The 26,432-nt window shown below is 38.8% G+C and overlaps 1 protein-coding gene across 1 annotated transcript in view; it reads right to left on the bottom strand.

Moving 5' to 3' along the window:
* Nucleotides 1-26,432, bottom strand: part of CDH26 (cadherin 26) — a 2,018,873-nt gene that overhangs the window by 43,716 nt on the left and 1,948,725 nt on the right. The window contains exon 16 of the mRNA XM_044089870.1: nt 3,023-3,109. Within this exon, the coding sequence (XP_043945805.1) occupies nt 3,023-3,109 (87 nt within the window). The remainder of the gene's footprint in view (nt 1-3,022; nt 3,110-26,432) is intronic.

The following is a 26,432-nucleotide window of genomic DNA, read 5'->3' as shown; positions in this document are numbered from 1 at the left end:
GGATACACATACTACACTCCCTGTACGTTTGGAAGCAGGTTGTGTCATGTTAGGCATCCCTGTTACTGTATGAGTGAGTCAGGCGGGTATCAGTCCCAGTGTTCCTACTGACCAAGCGTATGTGCTATCGTTGCCTCTTTGCCAAGGCCAGGGCATACTGGGCACGCCTCCTTCTGCCTACTGGGACAAGGTCAGGTTGTTCCTCCTCCGAGTCACCCCTGCCTGTGGTGGCCTTGGCAATGGTGGGGATGTTTGGCCCAGCCCTGTGCTGGTCCTGCTGCAGCTGTTTCCGCAGGATCATATTATGTAGCATAGCACATATCATGATCATTTGGGTACATGTAGTTGGTGTGTACTGCAAAGCTCCACCAGGCGTGTCCAGACACGGAACCGTGACTTGAGCAGCCCAAACACACGCTCTATGATATTACGTGTTTGTGCGTGTGCCTCATTATGGCGTTCCTGTTCAGGTGTGTGTGCATTTCTGATGGGTGTCATCAGCCACGGCTCAAGTGCATAACCTGCATCCCCACTAGGTGTCCGTGTGGGAAGTCCCCATTGGCAAATGATTGGTACAGCTGCGTCAGATGCCAGATGTGGGAATCGTGGTAGCTCCCAGGGCAGCCAGCACACACATTCATTATTATGCCCTGGGCATCACACACGACCTGGCAGTTGATGGAGGGTATCCCTTGCGGTTAATGTAGGCTCTACCCGCTCACCGGCTGGTGCTTTGATGCGTATGTGCGTGCAGTCTATTGCACCCAGCACCTCAGGGTATCCGCTATTTGCTGGAAGAGGCGCATATTGCTGGCCACAACCTCACGGTCATTAGGGACATATATATGATCACTGACATGTGGTGACATGGCATCCAGGAACTGGTGCAGTACTCTGGAGGCTGATGCCTGTGATATCCCCATCATATCACCAGTTGGTCTCTGGAAGGTACCTGTTGCTAGTATTCTTAGGCCAACACATACCTTGGTTTCTACTGGGATGGGTTCCCCTCTGTTGGTTCTGTGTGTGAGATGTGGCCTGCACAGCTCAACAATCTGCTGCAGAAGGTCTCTGTCCACTCTGTAGCGCTCTACTATCTCCAGCTCATGTAACCCATGGTAGGTGACCCTGGGCCTGTATACTCTTCTCCTTCTCCTCACTCTGGGTTGTCTGTCAGCGTCTGCATTGTCACCACCCTCAGCAATTCGCCTATGCCTGATTATAATAGCCATGGCAGCCCCTAGCATTTCTGCTCTGAGTTCAGCTTTTTTCAGTTTTCAATTCTGATAGCTTAGTTTCTGGCAGTATCTCTTGTGAGAAACAGCCTGCACTGCTCTTTGTTGTGTTTTAAGTGCTGGGTTGGGCTTCTAGTCTGCCTGTGTAATTGCCTGCTTCTAATTGTTTCCACCAATTAACTCTAGTAGTAGCTTCTGGCAGTTTCCATGTAGGTTAGTTGTTTCCTGTTTCCTCTCTGTTTCCTGAGGGGGAGCAATGTGCACACCAGCTTAAACACGCTTACAGTCACTTAAACACACGTACACATCCTTACACGGTGTTACACGCACGCACACATCCTTACACAGTGTTAACTAGGCTGATTCATGCTAAAACACGTGCACACTGCCTTACACACGTGCACGCCCGCGCAAACCGTTGTAAACAGTTTGCAACACGCTCCCACATGTTGAACCTGCCTTACACGCGCGCATGCACGTATATCAAGAAACTTTGAGTGTAGGGATAGCGTATACCCTCAATTTCTTGACTTTCCTAGTGTTCTGTTGAGACACACCTCCCTCCCTGATGTCTGTCTGTCATCTGTTACCTTACATTGCCCTCCAATCTGGTACATTTCTTTCTATCCTTCCCCCCCGTGATGTCACCTACCTCTTACTCTGTTCCTCCCCCTTCTCTAAGTCTTACACTACTCAGAAAGTGCTCATTACCTATGTGGCAGTGTGATTCAGTATTGTAACCCTCATTTACATAGGATTGCCTAGTAATGACTAGTTACATGTCTTACACGGAGCTTCCCCTTGACAACCACTACACGGAGGCCATATTGTTTTTGGTCTGCAAGTCCCTCCATTGACATTCAATGTACTACATAAATCCCACAATTGTGGGCTTATAAGCTTCGGTTTTTAGTTTTAGGTAGCGCACCCGTTTGCTGGGTGTGCTGCAGTTAAACCAGAAATCCCGTGAAAAAAAAATAAGTTATATAACTTATTTTTGCAACACCTTTTCATGCCAATGGCCACATATTTGGCCATTGGCATGCTTAATGAAGCATATGCACCCTTTATGTGGAGCTGACATAGCTCCGTTTTTAATTTTGCAGAAATGTACTCAGTTGTCAGCTGAGTACATTTCTGCAGCTAACACGTCCGTTACATGGACTGGTTTTGGCTTTGTGGATCGCTCAAATACCTCATTTGCATATCTTGGAGCTGCAAATGATTTATTGAGCATTTCCACGACCCAGTCCGTGTAAGAGACGTGTTAGCTGTCTCTTACACGGAGATTTGGGCTGTTCCTGAATCAGGAGGCTTACACGGAGGCTTACACTACTCTTGAACTCCGTGTAAGCCTTCCTGAATCTGGCCCATAGAGTTTGTTTTAACATACATTTTCTGAAGGATATGAAGTCTGAAACTCAAATGTATGTCATTATTTAGTGACTTTAGTCCTCAGATTATCTCAGTAGTTTGCCAGAAAACCACAAGTTTTAAGAGGACTAGACCAAAAATATAAGGCAAAAATCTGGACATTGTGTGAAAATGTGTACAATTGAGAGGTATGATAGGAACTACAAAGGCTTTATTGAAACTACCACTTTCTTCCTTCTTACATTTTAACAACCCTTCGTCTTTTGGTGGTGTTCTTTTCATCAGCTATGAGCAGTGTGCACTACTCCTAAGAGGGTTGTGTGCTCCAAGTAATGCAGAGACAAATTATACAAAATAGTCATAGCTTAAAGAACCACCCTTTACCCACCACCATAAAATTCCAAGTTCCTTACCTGAGTCAGTAGTTCGCCAACATTTTCAAACAACATGTCAAATGCAGCATTTCTTTGAATCCCTGAGTTTAATGAAATTGATCTACCCTACAAGAAGAAAAATGCAGCTGTATCAGCCCAATTATTAGAAATGAAGTAGAATCAGATTACAAATGTCAAGGTATGATAAAAGTAATGTGAGTATTATTTCAAAGGGACAGTCAGCATGTCACTTAGTACCTGAAAAACTAAAACGATAAATTTGAAACATATGTGACCATGAATGGACCAGAGTGACATCTGCATGGTTTGTTCCAACCAGTGCACTGTGTTTCATCTGTGCCTAATTTGCAGTATGTAAATCATCTTCATGGCAGTGGTTCTTACTTCTCTCGTTAAATGTGTGCAAAGCCTGATAACATTTTTTTTAAATACAATCATCTATTTATCACATATTTTTAACAAGAAAAAGTACACACACAAATAATGCAGTCATATAATTACCTACAAGTTGAACACACCAGGGAAAATAAAATTGTTTGGAAGACCACTGTCTTCATTTTCATGAATTCATGTTAAACAATGTTTTCAAACTTCACAAGTGGCAAATCCTTTTTTAAGTGCATTTGTTTAAAGGTGTATACAGCTAGGCAAACAAGACTGGCAGATTTGGAATTGTTTCCATGTTAATTTTGATGATTTTTGATGTTTTGTGCATGTTTTTATGCATTTTCTGGGTATATGAGTTGTTACGTTGCGATATAAAAATTCATCTTTTCTTCTTACATAGTATGCGCTTAATAATGTACAGGAGGTATGAAAGATTGTGTGTGTTGTTTCTATTTTTATAAATATTTTGTGGTTTTCTTTCAGCCAATGCTATTCTGTATCTTAACAAACAAAAATAGAAAATATTAACCCCAAAGCCCTACCCTTTCCAAATACCACCTTAATGAAACTGTGCAGTATACTAGAACCCCTTAAACATTCTATCTTACTAACCCAAAAACTCTTTAAACATTTACATTTTACACAAGCTATGATGATGTTACAACCTTTGCACAAAAATCCCAACCTTAAAATAAACAATCAGACCCTAAACCTGAATCCATTTCCTAGATTAATTAATATAATCATCCAAGATATATACCCACTTCTAAACGATTCTATACAAGAAATGAGGAATCAACTAAACCTTCCCAAATCCTATCTAGTAATTCTAAGGCAAATTAAAGAACTATGTTCCAGCTATTTACAAAACTGCAACATAATCAACAATGATTTATTAACTTGTAATTTCCTATAGAAGACCATCCTCTCAATTAAAAATATATCACTAATTCATATAAATTAATCAAAGTCATTAAATTCCAAAAAGACATACTTGTTTTGGACTTTTGGAAAAAGCATAATCCATTGATAACTTTCAACTAATCCAAGCAATTAACTTAACAAATAAATCCATGCTCCTTAAAAAACTCGCATTCACCCAACTCATGATTTATAACAATGCATATTTCACTCCTGCTATTTTACACAAATTTAACTCTAGGAAATCCCCTCTTTGTCCACACTGTAAAACTCTATCGGCTGATATACTCCATCTATTCTGGAGTTGTAAGTGTGTATTTAAACTTTGGAACTCCCTTAAATTTCAATTACAAAAAATGGGCTATCAATCATCCACACTCACCTGGGAATTTACTCTCCTACATATCATACCAAATAATATCTCTAAAACTCAAGAAATTACTATGATTAATCTTTTTCTCCTAATAAAACTCTATATAGCAACCAAATGGCTTAACCTAACTAACATCTCCTGGGAGAATTTTAGATTAATGGCAACCAAACATCTCTTAGCCCAAAATATTTTAATTGATAAGGGGAATAAAAACATCAAACACAGGAAATTATGGGAACAAACCTTTAATATTATTCTGGCCTAGCCCATTACAATATAGTAAAATTAATTACATATAAAAGGTTCCATATTAACCTATATCTATAGCCCACAAAACTTTTCTTATTTTTCTTCTCCCTCCTTTTTATAATGTATATTTCTAATCACAATAACTCTCACTGAACTATAACAATTTCTCTCTTGAGTATTGAAAGCATCTATGTATATAGTGTAAATAGTATTGTTTGATTGTTTTACTTATGACTGTACTACCAATAATGTATAATAACTTCTTTTTTCTGAAGTGGTGTTACCTCTACTTATTATTCTATGTTTGTTACCTTATATCAATGAAAATAATAAATAAAGAATTTTGGGGGAAAAAAAATAAAATGAGTAACAAAACCAGTGCATTCACATCACAGTTTTCCTCATGTTGCTTCATCTACCAGATGTTAAAGCAAATATAGTTCATTCAGTTTTCCATAGACAGCTGAAGGTGGGAGTGTAAGAATGTTTTTCTTTTTCTGCTAAATAACTATTATCAGCACTATATCCTCTAATTACTCATTCCCACTCACTTCCTTCATAGCATTAATTTTTTCTCATTTCTGTTCCTTATTATTCTATTGACATTGTTAAATTTACTTGGAGAATGTAATACTCAGGATAACTCAGGATAATTACTACATTTTCTTTTCTTATTCTCTTTTGTAACACCTTTGATCCCTGACAAATAGTTCAACCCATACTTAGAACCACCTAAGCAAACTTATTATCAACATGACATACTGGTTTTATATATCCTGTTTATGAATTAACTCTGTTTTTACCAAGCATGATACACATTTACACACACATCTGGTACCAATAAGTATCAGTCTCATTGAGGCGTGAGTAGTCCATTCCAAATATACTCCTCTTACCCAACACACAGTCATAATGATGTCATAATGCTGTTGTCTGATAACAATAACATAAAACAATCCTTAGAATCTATTCTCAACAAAGAGCCAGGTGCCCCTATCAGTTCCCTCTGTACCCCTAAGCCTTAGTCATATGATCACAGTACTGACTTCTAAAAAGGTCAGATTTATAACATCACAGAAGCCCATGAAGGCTCTTTCTCTTTAATCACCAAAATGCTTTAATTCTTTTATAAAATCATGCAACTTAGTAATAACAAGCTAGTCTTGTGAAAATATAACATAATAATAAAAATCACCCTGTAGCACACAGGTTAATTCTTAGTAGTTATTCCATTACTGTGAAATAGATATAACTGCCCATCATATATCTTTCACCAAACCCATGTTTAACTCATCAAAATCTATTTTGCACTATGAAACTTACCATGCCTTCAAGCAATGATTCATTTTTACAGAACTCTGATTAAACTTGAGCTCCTAGTTGCTAAAATGACATCAGACATTTATCCATTACCCTAATAAAGCATTCGCCCAGTCTGTCCTTTTCTTAACAAACTATGCTCAGGATTTTGCACATATACATGCAGAGGAACCTTTATAACCACTTACCCTAATCTAGGATATCATAAAACCCTTTAAAAATGTCCCTCACCCCTTCTATGACATAATAAAACCTTATAAAAATGTCCTTTACTATACAGATGACAAAGCAACAGTATTATCCTCTACCACTCAATGATACCAGAAAGCACTCTTCATAGTTTTCTGTCATCATGTATATTTTATAGTAAATATATTTCAAAAGCAGTCTAAGATAACTAACTCTAAAGATTCCTTAACCATGACCAATGTGTAATTCAAATTTAAATAGTATGGTCAATTAGATAAAAGTGAATACAGTGGAAGCTGATATTTTTTTATTGTACAGTTTGTCCATTTTAAATTTTATCAGTTGACAAAATTATAGCTAAAAAAAATATATATATATATATATATATATATATATATATATACACACACACACACACACACACACACACACACACACATATACAGAGAGAGAGAGTGAGACAATATAACAGCTTGAGTCCTGTTTTCTTATTTTTAATAAGAATGCAAAGTGATCTTTGACATGGATATTACATACAAAGTTGTGGCAATGGTTTATTTTACTAATTCTGATATCAAGAGTAATCATTCCTGTATATCTAGCTTTCTTTTTGTTTTGTTTATACATATATATATATATATATATATATATATTTATTATATATATAAGAAGGCTGTAGGGACATACGGCATTATACACTTGTCGTGTTTGTCGAGTTACTGAGTTAGTACCTACAAGAAGATGACGAAAGATGAAGCCCTCCAAAATATAGACCTTTTTTGTTTGTTTTTATCAGTGATAGGGAAGGAAGCAGTCAGTTCATGCAGTAATTAAGGAAGCAAAGTTTACACTTTCTGTTTGTTAGGCTGTATACTTTGGATGTGCCAGTAGTGATACTTTTTTTAAGAAAAGTACTTTACAGTTTGTGAGCTGTGTGAGTAATTATTCCAGTTTACTAGGATGTACCTATTGTTTGCAAGTTTTGTATTGTTGCACTGATAATTTGACTGTTTCACTTGGTGTTGTAGTTGATTTTTTTGCCAGTTGCACACAGACACATAAATACATAAGCACACTCGCACATACACATGTGTGTGTATATATATATATATGTTTGCAGTAAACTCTGCTGAATATGCTTTTAACCAATAGAGTTTACAGATCTATTTTTTGGTTCAAGCATTCATGTTTGAGTGCAGGAAATGTCAAAACTAGGAACATCTTTTTGGTATGTGAGCTATAGTTGTGTGAAGATAAGTGGGGTTTTGTTGTAATGCAAAAGCTTCCAGAGGTTCTACATTACTGATATTCCATAGCATTCTCCTCTGAGGATATGCAGTTCACTGTCAGGAATAATTTGCATTGCACTACCTGCTTGACTAGCATGCATAGGTAATAGGAGTGTGTTCCCTCCTGCTTGTTTATGAACTTCTTCACTGTGGTATTTTCTGTAATTATCTTCAACATCCTTGGCACTCACAATTTTGTAAACACTGTTAAGGGATAAACTAACCTTTCCTGGAGATTTAAATGAAGTTTGTCTTCGTGTACAGCAGGTGCCCTGTACCTAGAGGCCAGGGTGTCAGCTACCAAGACCTGATCTGATAAACCTGTGGTCAGTCCTTATTTCTTTGGATTTCTTTCCATAACCTGTCTGAAGATCATGTCTTCATTTATTTGGATTTCTTTCAACCATCAGTCCAATCCCATTTTGACACAGGGTGGCACTGGCATGAGTTTCAAGTGGTCTGAATTACTGATGCCAAATGTTACTCATAACCACTGCAATTTCCTGATGTGCAGTCTGATCAGGGGTACCATTAGAATGGTAAAAGCCATGCAGCCTGAAATGCAGAGTGCCTGTCTGCCCATCAGTTTGTTTTTATCTGCAACAGTAGTATTCATGTTCAGAAGTGTCCTTAAGAATACCATTCTCTAGGTTGGGCACAGGTTGAATTTTTATTGTTTGAGAGTGACCTTAGTCTCTTTAGGAAATGCAACATATAATGTAGGGACATCTGCACCTCCTCTACCGTTTTGGTCTGGATATGGCTGTGATGATGTGAGGTATTGACAGCTATGCCAGGAGAAATAGGGCAGTGGATGTCATAACATATGCCAACATAGCTAGCTGCAGTTAATTATAAGTATTTTATGTATCAAACTGATTTGTACAGGTACAATTTTAGAAAAAAAATAATATTTATGAAGAGTGTTTAGATATTAAAAACAAAGCTATTATACAAGGAAGCTTTATTTATTTTAATACAACTCTGACCCCTGCTGGACTTAATGTGGAGTGTAACTGGAAACCTTTTGTTTAACATCTTAGTTGTTTTAATTAATTGATTATGTAATCGAGGGAAGATGTGGCTGCGGTGTGAGTGGTCGCAGTGGTGGAGCAGTTAGCTTTGTCACCTCACAGCAAGAGGTTCCCCGGTTCGATTCTCAACTGGGGCACCTTCTGTGCAGAGTCTGCATGTCCTCCCTGTGGTTGTGTGGGTTTCCCCTGGGTGCTTCAGTTTCCTCCCACATTCCAAAAGACATGCAGTAGGTGGATTGGACACTTTAAATTGGCATTAGGTGCAACTGTATGTGCAAATAAGTGGTAAGGATGAACTACCATGGCAGGGCTAGCCACCAGGCAGAGTAAACCTTGGCTCAAGATGACTGTCACTGTTAAAATGACACCCCAACCCTAGGCACCAAATGGGAAAAATGGGGTTGAAGATGGATGGTTTCTAGTACTATTTAAAATGTGTGATTTTGTAGTGGTTTTACTCCTTGAAGGCTTTTTTGAGCTGAGGCTCTAGAGTGTTTTATTGTTTTATGATAATAAACTTGATGACCTGGCCTTTGTTGTTTTATTTGATTTTTACAGTTACTTGTGTTAAAAGATGTACCAACAGTGAGTCCTGCTGGACAGTAAAAGAAGTATACCTGTATGTCAGACTGTATTATAACTATTGAAATAAATACATTGTAACAGAGGAGATTGGAAAAGAAAAGGTTAATTTCAGTCCAGCTAACTTTGAAAAATAACAATAACAGCTCTTGTGTGCACCAAAAAAATAAAAAAAACAACTGCTGCAGACATCTTTTATGTAATTTTATTCACCTTTAGTGCCTTGGCACATCAGTTTTCAAGGAGTACAAACACACAACACTAAACACACTTATATAGCATAAAAGAAATGGAAGCAGCATCAACATAGATGTGGACTCAATCATAAACTAATTATTCAGTCATGTATTTCCAATAGCACTCATTGTTTAGCCCTGTTGGTACCAGAGTATTATATTTTAATATGAACAAAATTTCCTTGTACAACAGCTTATACTTAATTTCCACACATTCTCCCAGTTCCACAAAAATGTGTTCTAAATACAATCTTTTTAAAAAATGGAATTACTCCCATGAAAATGTTTCTAACTTCTCATTTAATATCCCTGATGTGTTCCTGTAACTGGACTTTAAAAGCCCTTTGGCTCTCCCCCCACATATAATAGCTCACATGGACATTTCAAAACATACATTATTCCTTCTGTATTATATGAAAATTCACTTGTAGGATGAAAATCAATGTCATTAATCTTTGTAAATGCATTTACTATGTGTTTACATACGGAACATCTACCACATTTAAAAGTTCCTTTATCTGTATACATTGGCTGAGTATGTTTGTTATCTGGTGGAATAAATCTACTATGCACTACCATATCAGCTAAATTATGATCCCTCTTATATGATATACATGTAAAACTATTAATCAAACTACCAATATCCTTAATTTTCAAGTAGAATGGGCCAATAATATTTTAATAACTCATATAACTGTTCACTTAATATATTATATACTATAATAAAATATATATCTTTTCCATCTTAATTGCTACTCTGGAAGGGTGGAAGTTTGAAATTGTTTTATGACTTCCAGAAGCTGAAACAGATATTAGCAAAGCTATTTGTATGTGTGTATTATTGACACATATGTGTGAGATTCTAGTTTGGTTGCTAGGAAAATGGGTAATATGGGAACCAGAGTCAGATGACCAGATTATGTGATGTCATTCTATAATCCAGAACTAAAATGATGTTTTAATGTTTTGTAACCTGACATAGAAGGATGACTCACCTACTTCATCTTACCTTGCTTTGCTAAGTAACCAGGGAATACTAGTTCTTTAGATCAGTCAGGAAAATATAGTGAGATTAGGTAAGAAATGTTTTTCTATATCTGAGTGAATCTATTCATCTCTGTTATTCTAATATTTCCTGTGATTGAAACTCTGCTGTTAATTGTAAATATATATTTAGTATTTTCATGTTCTTTTATTATTTATTATTAAATATATTTAAACTTTTCATGGAGGCTGGCCCTTTACAGAATATTTTAAACTTTGAGAATATCTATTCTTATTTGGTGACACTGTGACTGCTCCTGAAAGTCCTGCTGTTTGGTCAACATTAGCATTTGTATTAGTATTAATTTCATTCAGTATAATTGGGTACCCGTGTAAGACCCTTACAGTAGCTAGCTTTGGAGTGTCTGGTGGCAGTAACTACCTTATAGTGTGGGCAGAGTGGCATAGCTAGTACATCTGTGCCTGCCTTTCCCAGGTATGTGTGTGTGTGTGTGTGTGTGTGTGTGTGTGTGTGTGTGTGTGTGTGTGTGTGTGTGTGTGTGTGTGTGTGTGTGTGTGTGTGTGTGTGTGTGTGTGTGTGTGTGTGTGTGTGTGTGTGTGTGTGTGTGTGTGTGTGTGTGTGTGTGAGTGTGTGAAAATCAAATCTTAAAGAGTGTATGTGTCAGCTACTTGCAGCAAGGACAAAGAGCACTGGTTTCACAGAGAGAGAGATTGGTGGGGTACTTGGCTTGGACACTCAGCTGAGGACTCAACTGTGCAGCTGTGTCAGTAGGGAGTCTTACTGGGGGCCTGGAGAGAAAGAGAGATAAACTCAGCTGCCAGTTTGAGTGAGTTCCCTGTGTGCTCTTAAGGGAAATTGTGCTTGGTGCAGAGAGCTGCATCTGGAAATACTGTGTGTACCTAATTTTGTTCTAAGTGAACGTCCCTCACCAGTCTCAGTGGTGACGATTCAAGTTAATTGATTACTGGTCTTGAGGAGGGATATTACATATTGGTGGCAGTGGTGGGATATGAATTGAATTTCTGTAGCCTGCAGACAGTTGTCACTGAAGGTGTGTGCACTCTCAGCAACTACAAGGCATACATGCAGAGTTTCATTTTCACAACTATTTTATGTATGTTTTGTTAGTTTATTTTAGTCAGGGAAAGCAGACAATGATGTCAGCAGAGGATTATGGCAAGCTGACAAAGAACCAGTTGGCCAAGGTGTGCAAAGCCAAAGGACTGATGCATGTCAACATGACTGAAGAGGAAATTATTTCAGGCTTAGTCATACCTGTAGCCCAGACTAGCAACCAGGAGGATAACCAGACTGGTATGGGGGATGTGCAGCCCTCAGAAACAGGACAGTTCACTTTTTCCTCAGATGACTTAAAATTCCATATGGAATTAAAGAGACTTGAACTGGAGATCACACCGTTGGAATTAGAATCAGCAGAGAGACTGCAGCATTTGGAGGCTGAAGAAAATGGGAAACAGATGGAATAAGAATCAGCAAAGAGACTGCAGCATTTGGAGTTCAAAGAAAATGAGAGACTGCAGTGTTTGGAGGCTGAAGAAAATGAGAAGCAGTGTCAGCTTGAGAGGGAGATGCTGACTCTTTGCCAGGGTCATGGAGGTAATGGGGAAGAGAATAACCAAACCCCAGAAGCAATAGTGGACAGTATTTTTTTCCACAATTTACAGAGGGTGATAATTTTGATAGTTTGAGAGTATGTAAACAGTATAATGTTGACAGGGGCTCTCAGTACTGTTCCTGATCCCCTTACGTCATGGTAAAGCTGTAACTGCTGTTCTAAATTGCTGATACTAATTGTTTAAATTATGATAAAGTCAAACAATGTTTATTAGAATGCCCTCTTGGACAGGGGCAATAGGTGCTGATTTTAGGGTCTGTTTGAACCAGACACCCTTGGTAACAGGGGTTGAACTTGGCTAGGCTTGTAAGGGCCCTGGGGCTGTTAACCTAGTAACCTCCTATGATCCTATTAACACCAGAAGCTTACATGAAAATGTTTCATGAGTAAAGACACAAAGCAGATGAAAGTGCATGTGATTATACTGCTGAGATAAGCACTTATTTTTTATAGGTGGGTGAGTGGGTGTTAAGTCACCATTGGTAGACCTTTTGGTGAGGGAACAAGCCCTTAGCACTTTTCCTGAAGGCATGAGAATCTGGTTGGCAGACCAGGAGTGTAACTCTGCAGATGCGCTGGGGAAAAAGGCATCTCTACTTAGCCATCACTGCATAAGAACGGGATAACCAGTGCTACACATGGATATAAGGAAACCCATGGTGGGCAGCCTAAACCACCCCAACAAAGTTCACCAGTAATAGGGGAAGCCACTAGTTCAGGTACACAGCCAGGATCAAGGGTTAGATGCTTTAAATGTAACCAGTGGGGCCATGTATCATATAGATGTCCACTGATGCAAGGTGGGGAACAAAAGGTGGGGGAGCCAGCAAGTAGGAATAACAGTATGGCAGTAGTAAGTTATCTGAAGTCAATGGGGGTACCAAACTATCATCTGAGTTTATATCCTATCTTAGTGGATGGAAAACAAGCCACTGCTAAGAGACACACAGCCTCTGACATAACCATTGTGAAGTCTGCAGTAGTTAAAGAAGCGCAGTACTTGCTTGAGTAGTCCACTCCAATTAGAGCTTTAGGAGGGACTCTATTTAAAATGCCTTTGGCCAGGGTTCACTTTGACTGGGAGGGTGGAAAAGGAAACAAGCAAGTAGGTGAGAGGATATCCCTGTGGATGTCTTGCTGGAAAATGATTTTGATAATGCAGTACCTTGTGTGCATGCAATTACATGCAGTTAGGCTTGGGGATAGGCATGTGGATCTGGTAGCCCGGAGGAGACCCACAGACCCCACACCTGATGATAGAGCTGGTGAGGTGGGTGGCTATTTCAGGGATGAAGCTACCCTGTAGCAGTGAACCCGAAGGTAAGCCACAGCTGCTGGTAGGTACTGATGTTTCCTTTGACAGAGTGACTGCAAGGGCAGAGGTGAGTGGTAGTATCCAGGCTGAAGGTGAGGTACCGCTGTCTGAGGATACCAGGCTTCCTGTGGATAGAGATCTGGGAAGGGTCATAAAGCTAGAGTTGAGACAGGCTCAGCTCTTGGATCCTACACTAAGAAACTTGAGAGAATCAGTTAGGGAGGCGCCTGATTCTCAAGGAAAAGGGGAGTCTGTAGAGTGGAACAAATGGTTTCTGTATAGAGAGTGGACCACTGATGGAAGGCTAGAGGGTGAGGTAACACAGCAGTTGGTAGTAAAATAAAAACCTCGATGGAAGCTGCAGCAGGCGTAGTAGAATAAATCCAGTAGTCAAGCGATAGCTGTAAAAGCTGTTATGTTAGGGATGTAACAGGGAATCCACAGAACCTGTGAGTAGTGCCAAAAAGTAGGCAAGGCAGGAAACAAGGTCAAAGCTCCTTTGATGCCTTTGCCTGTGATTGAGGAGCCATTTCAGAGGGTAGTTATGGATATTGTGGGGAGTCTGAGTACCCCAAGTTCCACAGGGAAGAAGTATACCCTGGTAGTAGTAGATTATTCTACTAGCCTCTGTCTTGCATGAAGGCAGAGATGGTGGAATGCTTTTTTAGAGGTTTTCAGCAGGGTAGGCTTCCAGAGAGAAATACTGACTGACAGAGGTATCAATTTCATGTCAGACCTGCTGACTTGGCTGTGGGAGTGCTGTGGGGTGAAGCACCCAAAAACCACCCCTACCACTCCAGATGAATGATCTTGTAAATATGTTAAACTCTACACTAAAGACTACACTACAGGCATTTGCAGACCAGTTTAAGAGACAGTGGGACAAATATTTGCCCCATCTGCTGTTTGCACACAGAGAGGTACCCCAGGAATTCACACATTTTTCAACATTTGAGTTGATGTATGGGCATAGGGTGAGGGGGCCTTTAGATTTGATTTGTGATGAGTGGGAGGGTGACTGTGAATCCCACAAGCATCTGTTGTGGCATATGTCCTAAATCTCAGGACAAGGTTTAGAGAGTTCATGGGCTTGGCCCAAGGAAACATGGCAAAAGCCCAACAGCAGAAAAAATTCTGGTATGGCAGGAATGCTCGAGCCTGACAGTGCAGTACTGTAGTGGGGTCACCAATGCCAATGCAGATGGATTCTCAAGACAGGGTATGGGTTAATGTGCTCCCAGACAGGCTCATGTCCCTCAAGTCAAGTTTCTCCAGGATCACTTTAGAAACTATCTTGAGTCTTCAAAGGGGGAGAGCTGTGATGCTGTGAGGTATTGCTAGCTATACCAGGAGAAGAAGGACAGTGGATGTGTAACATATGCCAGCATAGCTAGCTGGAGTTTTGCAAAGAATTATACATCATTTGTATATCAAACTGATTTGCACAGGTGCTTGTGTTGAAAATGTATTTGTAAAGTTGCTTGTGTTAAAAATGTACCAGCAGTGGGTCCTGCTGGACAGAAAAAGAAGTATACCTGTATGTCAGACTGTATGGTAACTATTGAAAGGAATACATTATAACAGAGGATACTGGAAGAGAAGATGTTAATCAAAGTCCAGCTAACTTTGAAAAACAGTTTGAAATTAAATTACTTGGTATAAACCATAAAAATTTTATCTCACAGGTCTGAATGCAGCCAGACACAAAATGTCTGTACTAGCTACCCTTCTGTATTGTCCTTGGGGGTAGGTTAATTGCTACTCTGTAAGGGTTGAAGTCTGAAATAGTTTCATGACTTCCAGAAGCTGCAACAGATCATAGCAAAGCTTTATGTGTGTGCATTATTGACAGATATGTGAGAGATTCTGGATCATTTGTTAGGAATGTGAGGTAGTATGGGAACCAGAGTCAGATGACCAGATGTATGTTATGTCATTCTGTAATCCATGACTAAAATACTGTTTTAATACCAGATGAGACAAAAGTCTCAGTGCAGTCTGTTTTTGTAACCTGACATAGAAGGATCAATCACTTACTTCATTTAGCCTTGCTGTAGTAAGTAACCAGGGAATAGTAATTCTTTAGATCAGTCAGGAAAATGTAGTGAGATTAGTTAAGTGCTTGTTTTCTGTATCTGTGTGAATCTATTCATCTGTGTTATTTTAATATTTCCTATTATTGAAACTCTGGTGTTTATCATAACTAGATATTTAGTATTGTCATCTTCTTTTATTATTTATTATTAAATATATTTAAACTTTTCATTGTTGCTGGTCCTTTAGAGAATACCTTAACCTTTGAGAGTACTTATATTTATTTGGTTACACTGTGGCCATTCCTGAAAGCCTTGCTGTTTGGTCAGCATTACCATTTGTATTATTATTAATTTCACTCAGTATAATTGGGTACCCTCACAAAAGCCTTAGAGTCACTGGCTTTGGACTGTCTAGTGGCAGCAACTACCTTATAGTTTGGACAGAGCAGCATAGCTATTAAATCTGTGCCATGTGTGTGTGTGTCAGCAGGGACACAGATCACTGGTTTCACAGAGAGAGTGGTGGAGGACTTGGCCTGGACACTTGGCTGAGGACTCAACTGTACAGCTGTACCATTAGGGAGTCTTACTGGGGGGCTGGAGAGGAATAGAGGAAAACCCAGACACCAACCTAGTGTATTCCCTGTGTGCTGTTAAGGGAAATCATGCTTGGTGCAGAGATCTGAACCTGGAAATACTGTGTGCACCTATCTTTGTTCCAAGACAAAGACAAGTTGGCTCATTTGGATATCGTGGTGACCAAAAACTATACCAATGGTTGTTTTTGTTCCAACATTTATCGGAAAAAGACTTTCCAATTCGTACCTTCATTTTGATAGCTGGCATCCTACTTTCCAAAAAAGAGCTGTAGTTAAGGGGCAATTGGTCAGTCTGGCCCGGATGATATCTGTAAATGACACATTCTATATTGAGACTGACAAATTGTTAGACATATTTGTAAAATGGAGTTATCCATCTGACATGTTAAGGTTTGTTAAGAAAGAAGTATGTGACAGAAGGAGAGGTGGGGTGTACAAGCCATTGTTACCAACACCCAACAACAAGATTCAGGGTACAGAATTCAACAGGATTACCACTAACAGTGTATTGAGACAATGTGATTTGTTTGAACGTTCTTTGATTGTTACTTTTTCCATCAACATTTATGAAATAGTTGATGTGTTTTAAAAGCATTGGTCAATTATTACAAATATTGATGATGGTAATGAATTTTTTGGTGATAGGCCAAGGGTGTTTTTTAGGAAAGGTAAAACTTTCAAGAATCTGTTGGAAGTGAGGGGGGACAACTGATAGTGAGATTAAACCCAAGTGTATGTTCAAGTGTAATCAGTGTAACCAATGTCAATATATATTGGTGTGTGAATCTGTTTTTATTAATATGAAATTGGTTGTTAAAAAAACATTTCAATTGTCATTCGAAGGGGGTAGTGCATGGGACACTGGGCCAGTGCTGAAGGGCTTTTTATTTTGGTAAGACCTGACGTAGGTTAAAAGACAGAAGCTACAAACATATGAATGAAGTAAAAAAAGGAAAAACAGCTAACGCCCTCTACAGGCACATTTTGCTTGCACCAGATCATTATTTCAAGTTTGTTGTTATTGATTTTATTGAATGTGACCCCTTGGGGTTACTTTACAGATGAACATCTCAACAAAAAGGAATTAATTTGGATCTTGATTTGTGATGCCCCCCCCCCCTCCCCGGTTTAAATTATTCTTGTTCAATCACTCCTGTTTTAAAGTTAAAAAGTTTTGAGGGGTGATATAACATCATTGTTAATATAACTTTTTCATTATCATTTTATTTTTCAAATTGCGTCTTTTAAGTTTCAAATGGCTTGCAATGTTCATATTAATTGGCTGGTTTTAATCACCTGATGAATGCTGCCATTATTTAATGTGTTGATTGTATGTATTCAGCAGTTCTGAAGAAGTGTTCTTGAAAGACAAAAACACTTGACTGCCTGCGGTTTTGAGAAATAAACTAGTCATTTTGGTTCCTATGCCTCCACCTTTGTTTTTTTTTTAGGTTCTCGGTGTATTTAGTGTTAACATATTGTGTTCCTTCATGTACTGCCTTGATGATCAGATGGGTTCTCACAAAATTACTCCTGAAGTAAGCAAAGTAGCCCTCCATGAGAGGATTGACATATCCACCCAAAATATCTCTGCACTTCATGTTTAGGCTGCATGTGCTCAACTAGACCACCTGCCTATTTGGAATCTATGGAAGCATATGACTGAGTGCAGGACATTCAGTGATAAAGGTACAAAAGTCAGAAAGTTTTTCCCAGTGATCCAGGTAATGCCAATAATACTAAATGTAAAGAACAAATATGTGGCTACTTCACATGGTGCACACAAGGTGTTAGAATAGGTGGGTCTAGTAAACGTCAGTTTATAGCACTATGAATTGGGAAAGCAGCTGCAGCAACACTAAATGAATGTCTCTCAACTGTGGTGTAGCCAGAAGAGCATGCTGATTACTTGTAAACTTGGCCACATAGGAGGTCCAGACATATCCCATGAAGCAAGAATAACAGACACCATCTCTATAGATCAATAAAGGGAAATGAGGGACTTTATTACTAGGAAGAAGGCTGTATTTTGTTCTACATCAGACCGTACAGCAGTGATACAACATAATATCATAGCCATGCAAGAACAATGACACAGATCTGAACTTCTAGAGCCCATCCTCAGGACATGTAGAAATCATCAAGTCACAATCATCTGTCTGACCATTCCATCAAAATCTGCATACTTTCCAGGCATTATGTGTCCTTGAAAGATATTAAATAACATGGTTTGGGAAGAGGGGTGAAGCACCCTGCATGGCAGGTGTGGAATGCTTTCCTCCCCACTTCATTCCTAGCTGCTAAGTTAGGTTCTTAGATTCATAGTTGCACACATAGTTATCAGGTATGCAGACAAAGGGACAAATAATGAGCTTAGCCCAGTTTTTAAATTACTCCAGAGCAATGTTTTCCTCAGAGTTACACAGGAGGTAAACGAAGTCTGGAGGAATCGAACCCGAGACATATTTCAAACAGCAATTTTTGAAGTAGTACTTTTGCAGTCAAACTGGACTTGATTTAATGTAGCATATCCTCCTTCTGCCCTTCTAGAATCCGCAGTACATAATGCACACAGAGTAAGAGATGAAGAAAATGTTCCCTCTAGGTGATGTAGGAGAGTCTCAAAGTAAGTGGAGCAGTCCAGGCATGACAATGCCCAGGTCATTTGGCACTATCTGCTTATGTAATGCCTTTCAGCAGCTCATCTTCATTTCCCACACTGACTCCTACCCAATGCCATGGATAAATGAGAGACTGTGCCCCAACAGCTACCTCATGGACTTGGACTTAATGAAGTAAAATGTACTGCCTAGAGCCTTTCATAGAGACAACAAAACAAAAAATTAGTGTCTTCCATGCCAAAATAGTTCTGGTACATACTTCTAATATTCTGTCACTATGTTTGCACCGGGGTCCTTGTGACACTTTAGTGGCTAAAAAGCAGGTTATCACAGCCACTCATCCATTACAAAGCAGTACTTTATCCAAATAACATGGTCCTCTATAGTAAGGACTCCATTTGTTCAATGTCCAGACATTACTCAGCTCCCTTAGTGATGCTGGGCTTGTGGTCAGTTTAGCAAATGTGTCACAGACCTAGAGAAGTCCTGGCATTTGGGGCACATTGTGAGTAGGGGTTCATGAATTGAAAGTTTGAGAATGTCTTTCCTGTGCTGGCCTCAGCTGTTGACCATGATCAAATCAGCTACAGGACTTCCTGTGTCTAGACTGATTCTACTGGCATTTCGTAACACATCCTGCAACCCTGAGAGCCCCAGCCACTACAGACATTACTTTAGGGTAATTTGGAAATTGGGCTAAACTCATCAGTGGTCCCTTGGTCTGCATGCCTGATGACTGTGTATGAAACTACCAAGCTAAGAATCTAACTTATGTATCAGGTCCCATTGTTTGTGGATTACAACTTTAAATAAAACATAAGAACATAAAACTAAAAACTTTCCAGTGGTCACTTCCTATGGAGTCAAAGCCCAACCATCAAATAATTGGAGCGCTATCTCTTGCACGCCTCATTATGCTTTCTTCTGGGCAGGTGTTGGCATATGAATAACTACCTCCTTGATTTGAATATGTGGGGATAACATTGTGTTATTAGCTACAAGTAATATATGTGCTGTATCTAACTCCTTGAGCACTTTTCCTTTGGATTCAGATCTCAGTTTTTCTTATGCAGTCTCTTGCATAACCCACAATGTCTTGGCCCAATAATTCTGGAGAAAACCCAGAATAATGGGGACAGATGTTGAAAATCAATGACAATGTTTAAATATTACTCTAATTATTTAATTCTCTTAAAAAGACATTTTGTTTCAGCATGCATTTAATACTGTGGTTCCTATGCAGCTTAATGATAAGCTAATCAACCTTGGTATTAAAAAGTATCTTTGTAACTGGATCTTATGCCTCTTGACCAACAGACCACAGAGGACATGTATAGCAAATAACACCTCAGGGTGCATAATTCTCAACACCGGTGTTCCTCAGTGAGGTATACTCAGCAGGTTCTGTTCACTATCCTTAACCAAGACTGTTCTGCAAAACACAACTCCAGTCATATCATCAAGTCTGCAGATGACACCACGGTTATGGGCCTCATCAAAGAAGGGGGTGAAAGAGAGTACAGAGACGAGGTCAACTCTCTGATCGACTGGTATGTGAGAAATGACCTGGACCTGAATGTCAATAAAACAAAGGAAATCATCACTGACTTCGGGAAAAGGTCAACTGCCCACTCATCGCTCAAGATTAATGGTGAAGAGGTGGAAAGGGTTAAAACTACAACATTTCTAAGAGTACACATTTCAGAGGATCTCTTTTGGACTGTGAATACTGGTCAGCTGGTTAAAAAGTCCCATCAACATCTTCACTTTCTGAGAAGACTTGAAAGAGAGAATTGCTCCCACTTACTGTACTTTCCACCTTCTACAGAGGAGCTATTTTGAGCATTCTCACATGTAACTTCACTGTTTGGTTTGGGAACTGTACAGTAGCTGAAAAGAGGAAGCTACAGAAAGTGGTGAGAGTTGCTGAGAAAATCATGGTCACCAGTCTACCATCAATCCAAGAGCTTTTCACAGCAAGGAGCCTTAAAAGAGCCCATAGAATACTCAATGACTCCTCGCACCCTGCACATGGCTGGTTTACTCAACTGTCATCTAGAAGGAGGAACCGGAGTATTCGCTGTAGGACCTGCAGATTCATTAACAGATTCTACCCAACGGTGATGAGAGTTATTAACTCGGACACCAGCCCTAGTGGCTTCAACCACAAACTTAACAACAGTATTCTGTATGGAATGTGCAATATTTACTTATTTATTTACTTGGTTATATATTTACATTCAAGTGCAATTGCCTGTTACTTATTTATGTAATAATACATAAGAAGTGAGAATTTCAGTTCATGTGTGATAACCACTCTTCCTGTCATGCTGCTACTGTACAGTATTTGTATGAGTACATATATATTTTTTCATTTTATTATTCTTGTGGCACAGTCATTTGTCTCTAATTCTTTTACTTGATATGTCTTAATGTTGTATTTGTTGTATTCTATGCTTCTTCTGTACTCTCATGGTGAGCTGATACTCGTAATTTAATTTAGGTTTTACACATGTGTAGTCTTAAATACCTGCGGTGGTGGTGCTGCGGTAGCATTGTCACCTCACAGTAAGATGCTGTCCGGTTCGATTCTCAGCTAGAGCGTCATCTGCGTGGAGACATACGTGAATGGGCGTACCTTCGTTGAAGGTTGTGTGTCAGGGCTGGTAACTTGGCACGTAAAAATCAACTACCAATCATTAGCGGACCGGAGTTCCGCTGTGGCGACCCCTAACCGGGAAAAGCCGAAAGACACAACAACAACAACATGTGTAGTCTTAAATGACAAAGTTTACTTTGAATCTTTGAACAACAACAAAAAGTCTGAAGCTCTAATGTCTGGCATTATTGAATGACCGTAATCATAACTATTTACCAGAACATTTTCTAAGGAACAAGACAAATATGAATCAAAAATAGAGAAAGTTGAGAGATGTCACTCTTTTGCATCCAGCTTACTTTTGTTTTTTTCCATTTCATTATACTGTCTATAATATTAGTAACTAGTTAGAGTGCTGAACTTTAGTAGAGAAAGTTGGACGGTGTGATCATACTGCCCCTGCTCTGAGGTTCTCAGACTTCTTCACAAAATACAAAGGGTTTAGAAAATACACTCTGCCTTAAGTTGTTCTGGTCTTAATCTTATCTAGTATCTGTTTTAATTACTGAGATAATTATCTGTAGCATGTCTACATATATATTAGACTTAGTGTGACATTTTCAAGTGTGGTTGAAGATAATCAAGCAGCCTAATTATGTTCAAAAAACAAAAAACAAACAGGTGAAAAAAACACCCTTGCAGGTCCAGCGCCTTTAAACTCCTGGATTCAGATAGATGTGTACAAAGTTCTTTATAATCCACAGGTTATGTTGTAAACAAGAACGCCAAAAAACGAAAAAACCCTGCAAGGGTGTTTTTTTCACCAGCCTAATTATGTTATCATATGACAGACCATGGACAGTTTGGTTCCCTCTGCAACAAGCCCATTTTCTGCTTTCATAGACTTGAACTGTAAAATCATTACAAGGCAGTAAAGTGCTTGCTAAACAAATAGATTGTTTTACATTCCAGATTTACATTTTTGCTGATAAACTAGATTGTTTGTTTTGCTAATCCAAACTAAAGCATTCAATAAGGCATTCTGTGGTTGTGCATATTTACATAATGTAAATGAACTTAAAACAAAATTCATTCACACAGTTTTGACAGAAAGATGGATGACTATTTGAGGGTTAACTATTGCTGTTTGTTGTAATGATACATTTCAGTACGTACTTTGTTAATGTATCTGAGGACTGATGACACACCATATTGATTGTTTAGTACAAAAGATGAGCTTTATAAAACTCGCCCAAAAGACCTGTAGACAAGTGAAAACTCTATTTCCAGTTTATAGTCTGGTTTCTGAAATTCAATGCATTTTTTTCACTGGAGTAAACTCAAATACCTTACCTATCTCGAAATCAAGAAAGCTGGGTTATATTGCATTATACAGCATTACACATTGAAGCTAGCAAAAAGAGACTGTGCATATGTGTTGTTTGATTGACTGACTCATCTTCGTAAGGCAGTGGAGCCACCCTCTTGCATTCTTCCATACAGGAATCACAATCTTTTGTAAAGCTCTCAGCTGTCTTAACCAGTAGTACCCCTTCTAGCATTTGATTTCACCTCTCCAACACTGTGACTGGGCTGCAGTTTTCAAATATCTAGATTTGTGGCACTCATCAGCTGTCCAAGCACCCATCCACCTGCTTTGTCCTGCCATTCCAATGTAATACCACCTCATTTCCCTCAATCTCTCAGTGCATTGTATATTCCATATCAGATCATATCGCTAAATTCTTTTTTCTTTGTGAAAAGAGGCTGAGTTCCCTTAGCCTCTCTTACCACATCATTCTTTCCCCATATCTCACCAATTACACTGTTGGCTTTTCCTCCACCATAGGTTCATAGGAGATTACTACACTAATACTTTAAGATTCCTTACAAGTCTAGCCAATATAACCTGATTTTACCCAATATATGGCCCCTAGGGGCAAGAGGATGGCATGGATTTATACTTATGCATTGAATATCTTACAGATTTCCCCCATCCACAAGGGACATAAGCATTACCCCAAGTGTGAATTTGCGATTCCCCAACCATTGATCCAAATTGCATTTGAAGTGGGCCCGGAAAGGGCTCTGTATAATGTAAATAGGAATTCTGTTCCAAAAAGGGGCAGTCTCTGAGACACATATTTGTTTCTTCAACATTTTTTGTTTGAGTCGCTGACTAAGTTTAGATCCCTACATTGGTGACCCCCATGCTGCTTGACTTGCAGATGCATAGCAGCTCCATCAGGGCTGGATTTGTGAGTACCTTGTAGTTCAGACATCGGTCACCCCTTAATAGTCAGTAGGAGACAAAGTAAAGGGATAAGACTTTTAGTCTATCCACATAGGGCATGTTGCTCACACCTTGTACTTCCTTTGTGAGGAATTTGTGAGGTCTCTCCAGGTGAGTTAGTGGCTAGTCAATACATGCCAAATGGCACATTGTACTCAATTATTGGTCTAATGAGGGCTGAGTACAATGGGACTGTAATTTTCTTGGATCTGGATGCCAAACCTTTACTTATAAGTTATGCCACATAAAAAAGACTTCTTCGCCACCATGGACACAAGGCATTTCAGACTACTGTCTATCTGTGTACCTAGATCTCTCACCATGAGGGCTTCAAGACTGCTTACTAGTACCTGGTAGAGGGGCATTATCATGTTTCCATCTATGGATTCCATTTCAGTAGATAGACACCCTAGCAGTCTTTCTTTTGCTACTGTCCTCTTGCTTTGCACATGTTATAGTTTTTTATTGTAATAATAACCTCCATGTCATCTTGCCCTGGATTTTCTAGTGTGACTTGCCTATGTGTAAAACTTATCCTTGGGTTAACATTCCACAGTTGTAGCACTATGTAGCTGATGGGTTGAAGTAGATTATGCATCCAGTCTCCTTAATTCACTTTTCAAGCTCGCTCCAGTGTAGAACAATATGTATGTATGCCTTTAAGAAGCTTTTTATGGGCTTACACAAGTATACAAATACTGAACACATGTAAGCCTGACTATCATTTTGTAGTAAGCTGTCGAGATGTAAGCATGTATGTCTGTGTAGTCTGTCAGTTAATCAGTTTGTTTATATTTGTAATGCTGCTGTCCATCCTGATGTGTTTCTATGTAATAAAGCATATAAACAAACGACCCCACCTCTTTATCATCTATACTAGAGAGGGACATGTGACATGGTTCCAGAATGGATCCAGATTCTTCAGATTTGAGACCAAGAGACACTCAGTTAAGACTGGAGGAATATAGAGGAGTGAGTCATTCCTACTGCACGTATAACTCGCAAAACAGGTCAGACACGAATTTCAGGTATTAAAACTTACTCAAATAATTTCTTATTTACAAGATATGAATTTCTATGTAACAGAAATATCCCAAACTGTGACATATTAATAGAAATATTCAAAATAACTATGGGAAATATTTGAAATAAAGTCTGAATCACATAAAATGTATAAAATAAGGGAAACGGCCGCATTTTTTCACTAAGCACTACTTTTTCGCATTAATCAAAACTATTTGAGTTGTCTGAAGTATGTGACATGTTTGCATGTTTGTGTAGTATTACAGTACAGTTATTTCACAAAATACAGCCATTTCAAAGCATATTTGCAAAGTACAGTGTTTCAAAGAGTTTATTGTGCATTTGAATGTTATTACAGTCACATATAGCAGCTTGTTCGTATATAATTACAAGGACCATATTATTACAGTGTGTTTGAGCATAATTTGCTGGCATGGCAGATGGATTTTGAAAACCAGGTCTACTTGTGTTTGACAATAATATTGCAGAGAACTGGAGCATGTTTGAGCAAGAGTTTGATATTTTCATATAGGCTACATTTTCTAATAAAGATGACCATACAAAGGCATTTATTCTCCTTAATTTAACTGGGTCAGAAGCCATAGAAAAAAAGCATTCATTTTTGTATGCATCTGCTGTCTTTGCAGAGGCGGGGAAAAAACGTCATATAGTTGTACCGGCTGAGCCAAGGAAAGACCTTGAATGCTTAAAACATAAATTTAAAGAAATGTATAACCCCCCATATACAACTAATTTGAAAAACGAGGCTAAAATGTGCAGATTTGGTTATTTAAGGGATAAACTGATAAAGACAGACTTGTGTATGGTATTAAAGATGATGCTGTGAGAAAGATTTTGCTTCATGACAGTGATTTAACTTTGAATAAGGCCATTGAGATTTGTCAGATATATGAGCTTACAGAAATGAGAGACGCATACTTCCAGTAACTTCTAAGGCCAATGTTGATAGTATGCAGCACGTGATTAAAAGAAATAGGCCCAAGCACATGGTAGCAACTGTAAGCCCTGCAACAGTCTCTGGGAAACCCTGTACCTTTCTAGCAAATTCCAGAGTGTGTACAGTCTCAGTGAAGCATAACAGTGTGTCAGCAAACTCAAAGAATGGGCCCCCACTCAGTTTAATTGCCAACTGTCATAATTGTGGTGGAAGTCATGAGCCTAAAACAGAAAAAATGTTTAGCTTTTGGTCAGCAATGTCATAGATGTAGTAAGTGGAATTTTTCAAAAGGTTTTGAAAATCAAAAGGGACACATTATTTTATTAAGGGGCAACATTCAAAGAAACAATTTGATCAGTTAGAAAGCTGTGACCCTACTTTTTATGTTGATGGTGTGTCTGTGCTTTATGAAACAGTCAATTCAGTAGATTTTTGGGCAAATAACGAAGTATTTTGTACTGTTCAGATAAATTGAAGACCCATAGAGCTCAAAGTTGACACAGGTTCAAAGTGCAATGTTATGTCTGCAGAAATGCTAGTTTATCTGCTGGTGAGAAGTTTGATTTGGCAAAGTGCGTGAACCTTGTTGTTTATGGTGGCAAAGAGATTTAAACTGAAGGCTCAGTAGTACTTTCATGTTGCTCTGCTTGGAGAAGTTATGACTTGTTATTTTATGTGGTCAAGAGACACATACAGTCATTATTAGGGCTCAGAGACAGTTTGAAAATGGGACTGCTTTCATTTAATAAGGAAGTCCATCTT

The sequence above is a fragment of the Protopterus annectens genome, chromosome 12.part0, assembly GCF_019279795.1.
Source record: "Protopterus annectens isolate FY-2018-M chromosome 12.part0, PAN1.0, whole genome shotgun sequence".
Lineage (NCBI taxonomy): Eukaryota > Metazoa > Chordata > Ceratodontiformes > Protopteridae > Protopterus > Protopterus annectens.
This window is presented reverse-complemented; position numbering and strand designations above follow the sequence as displayed.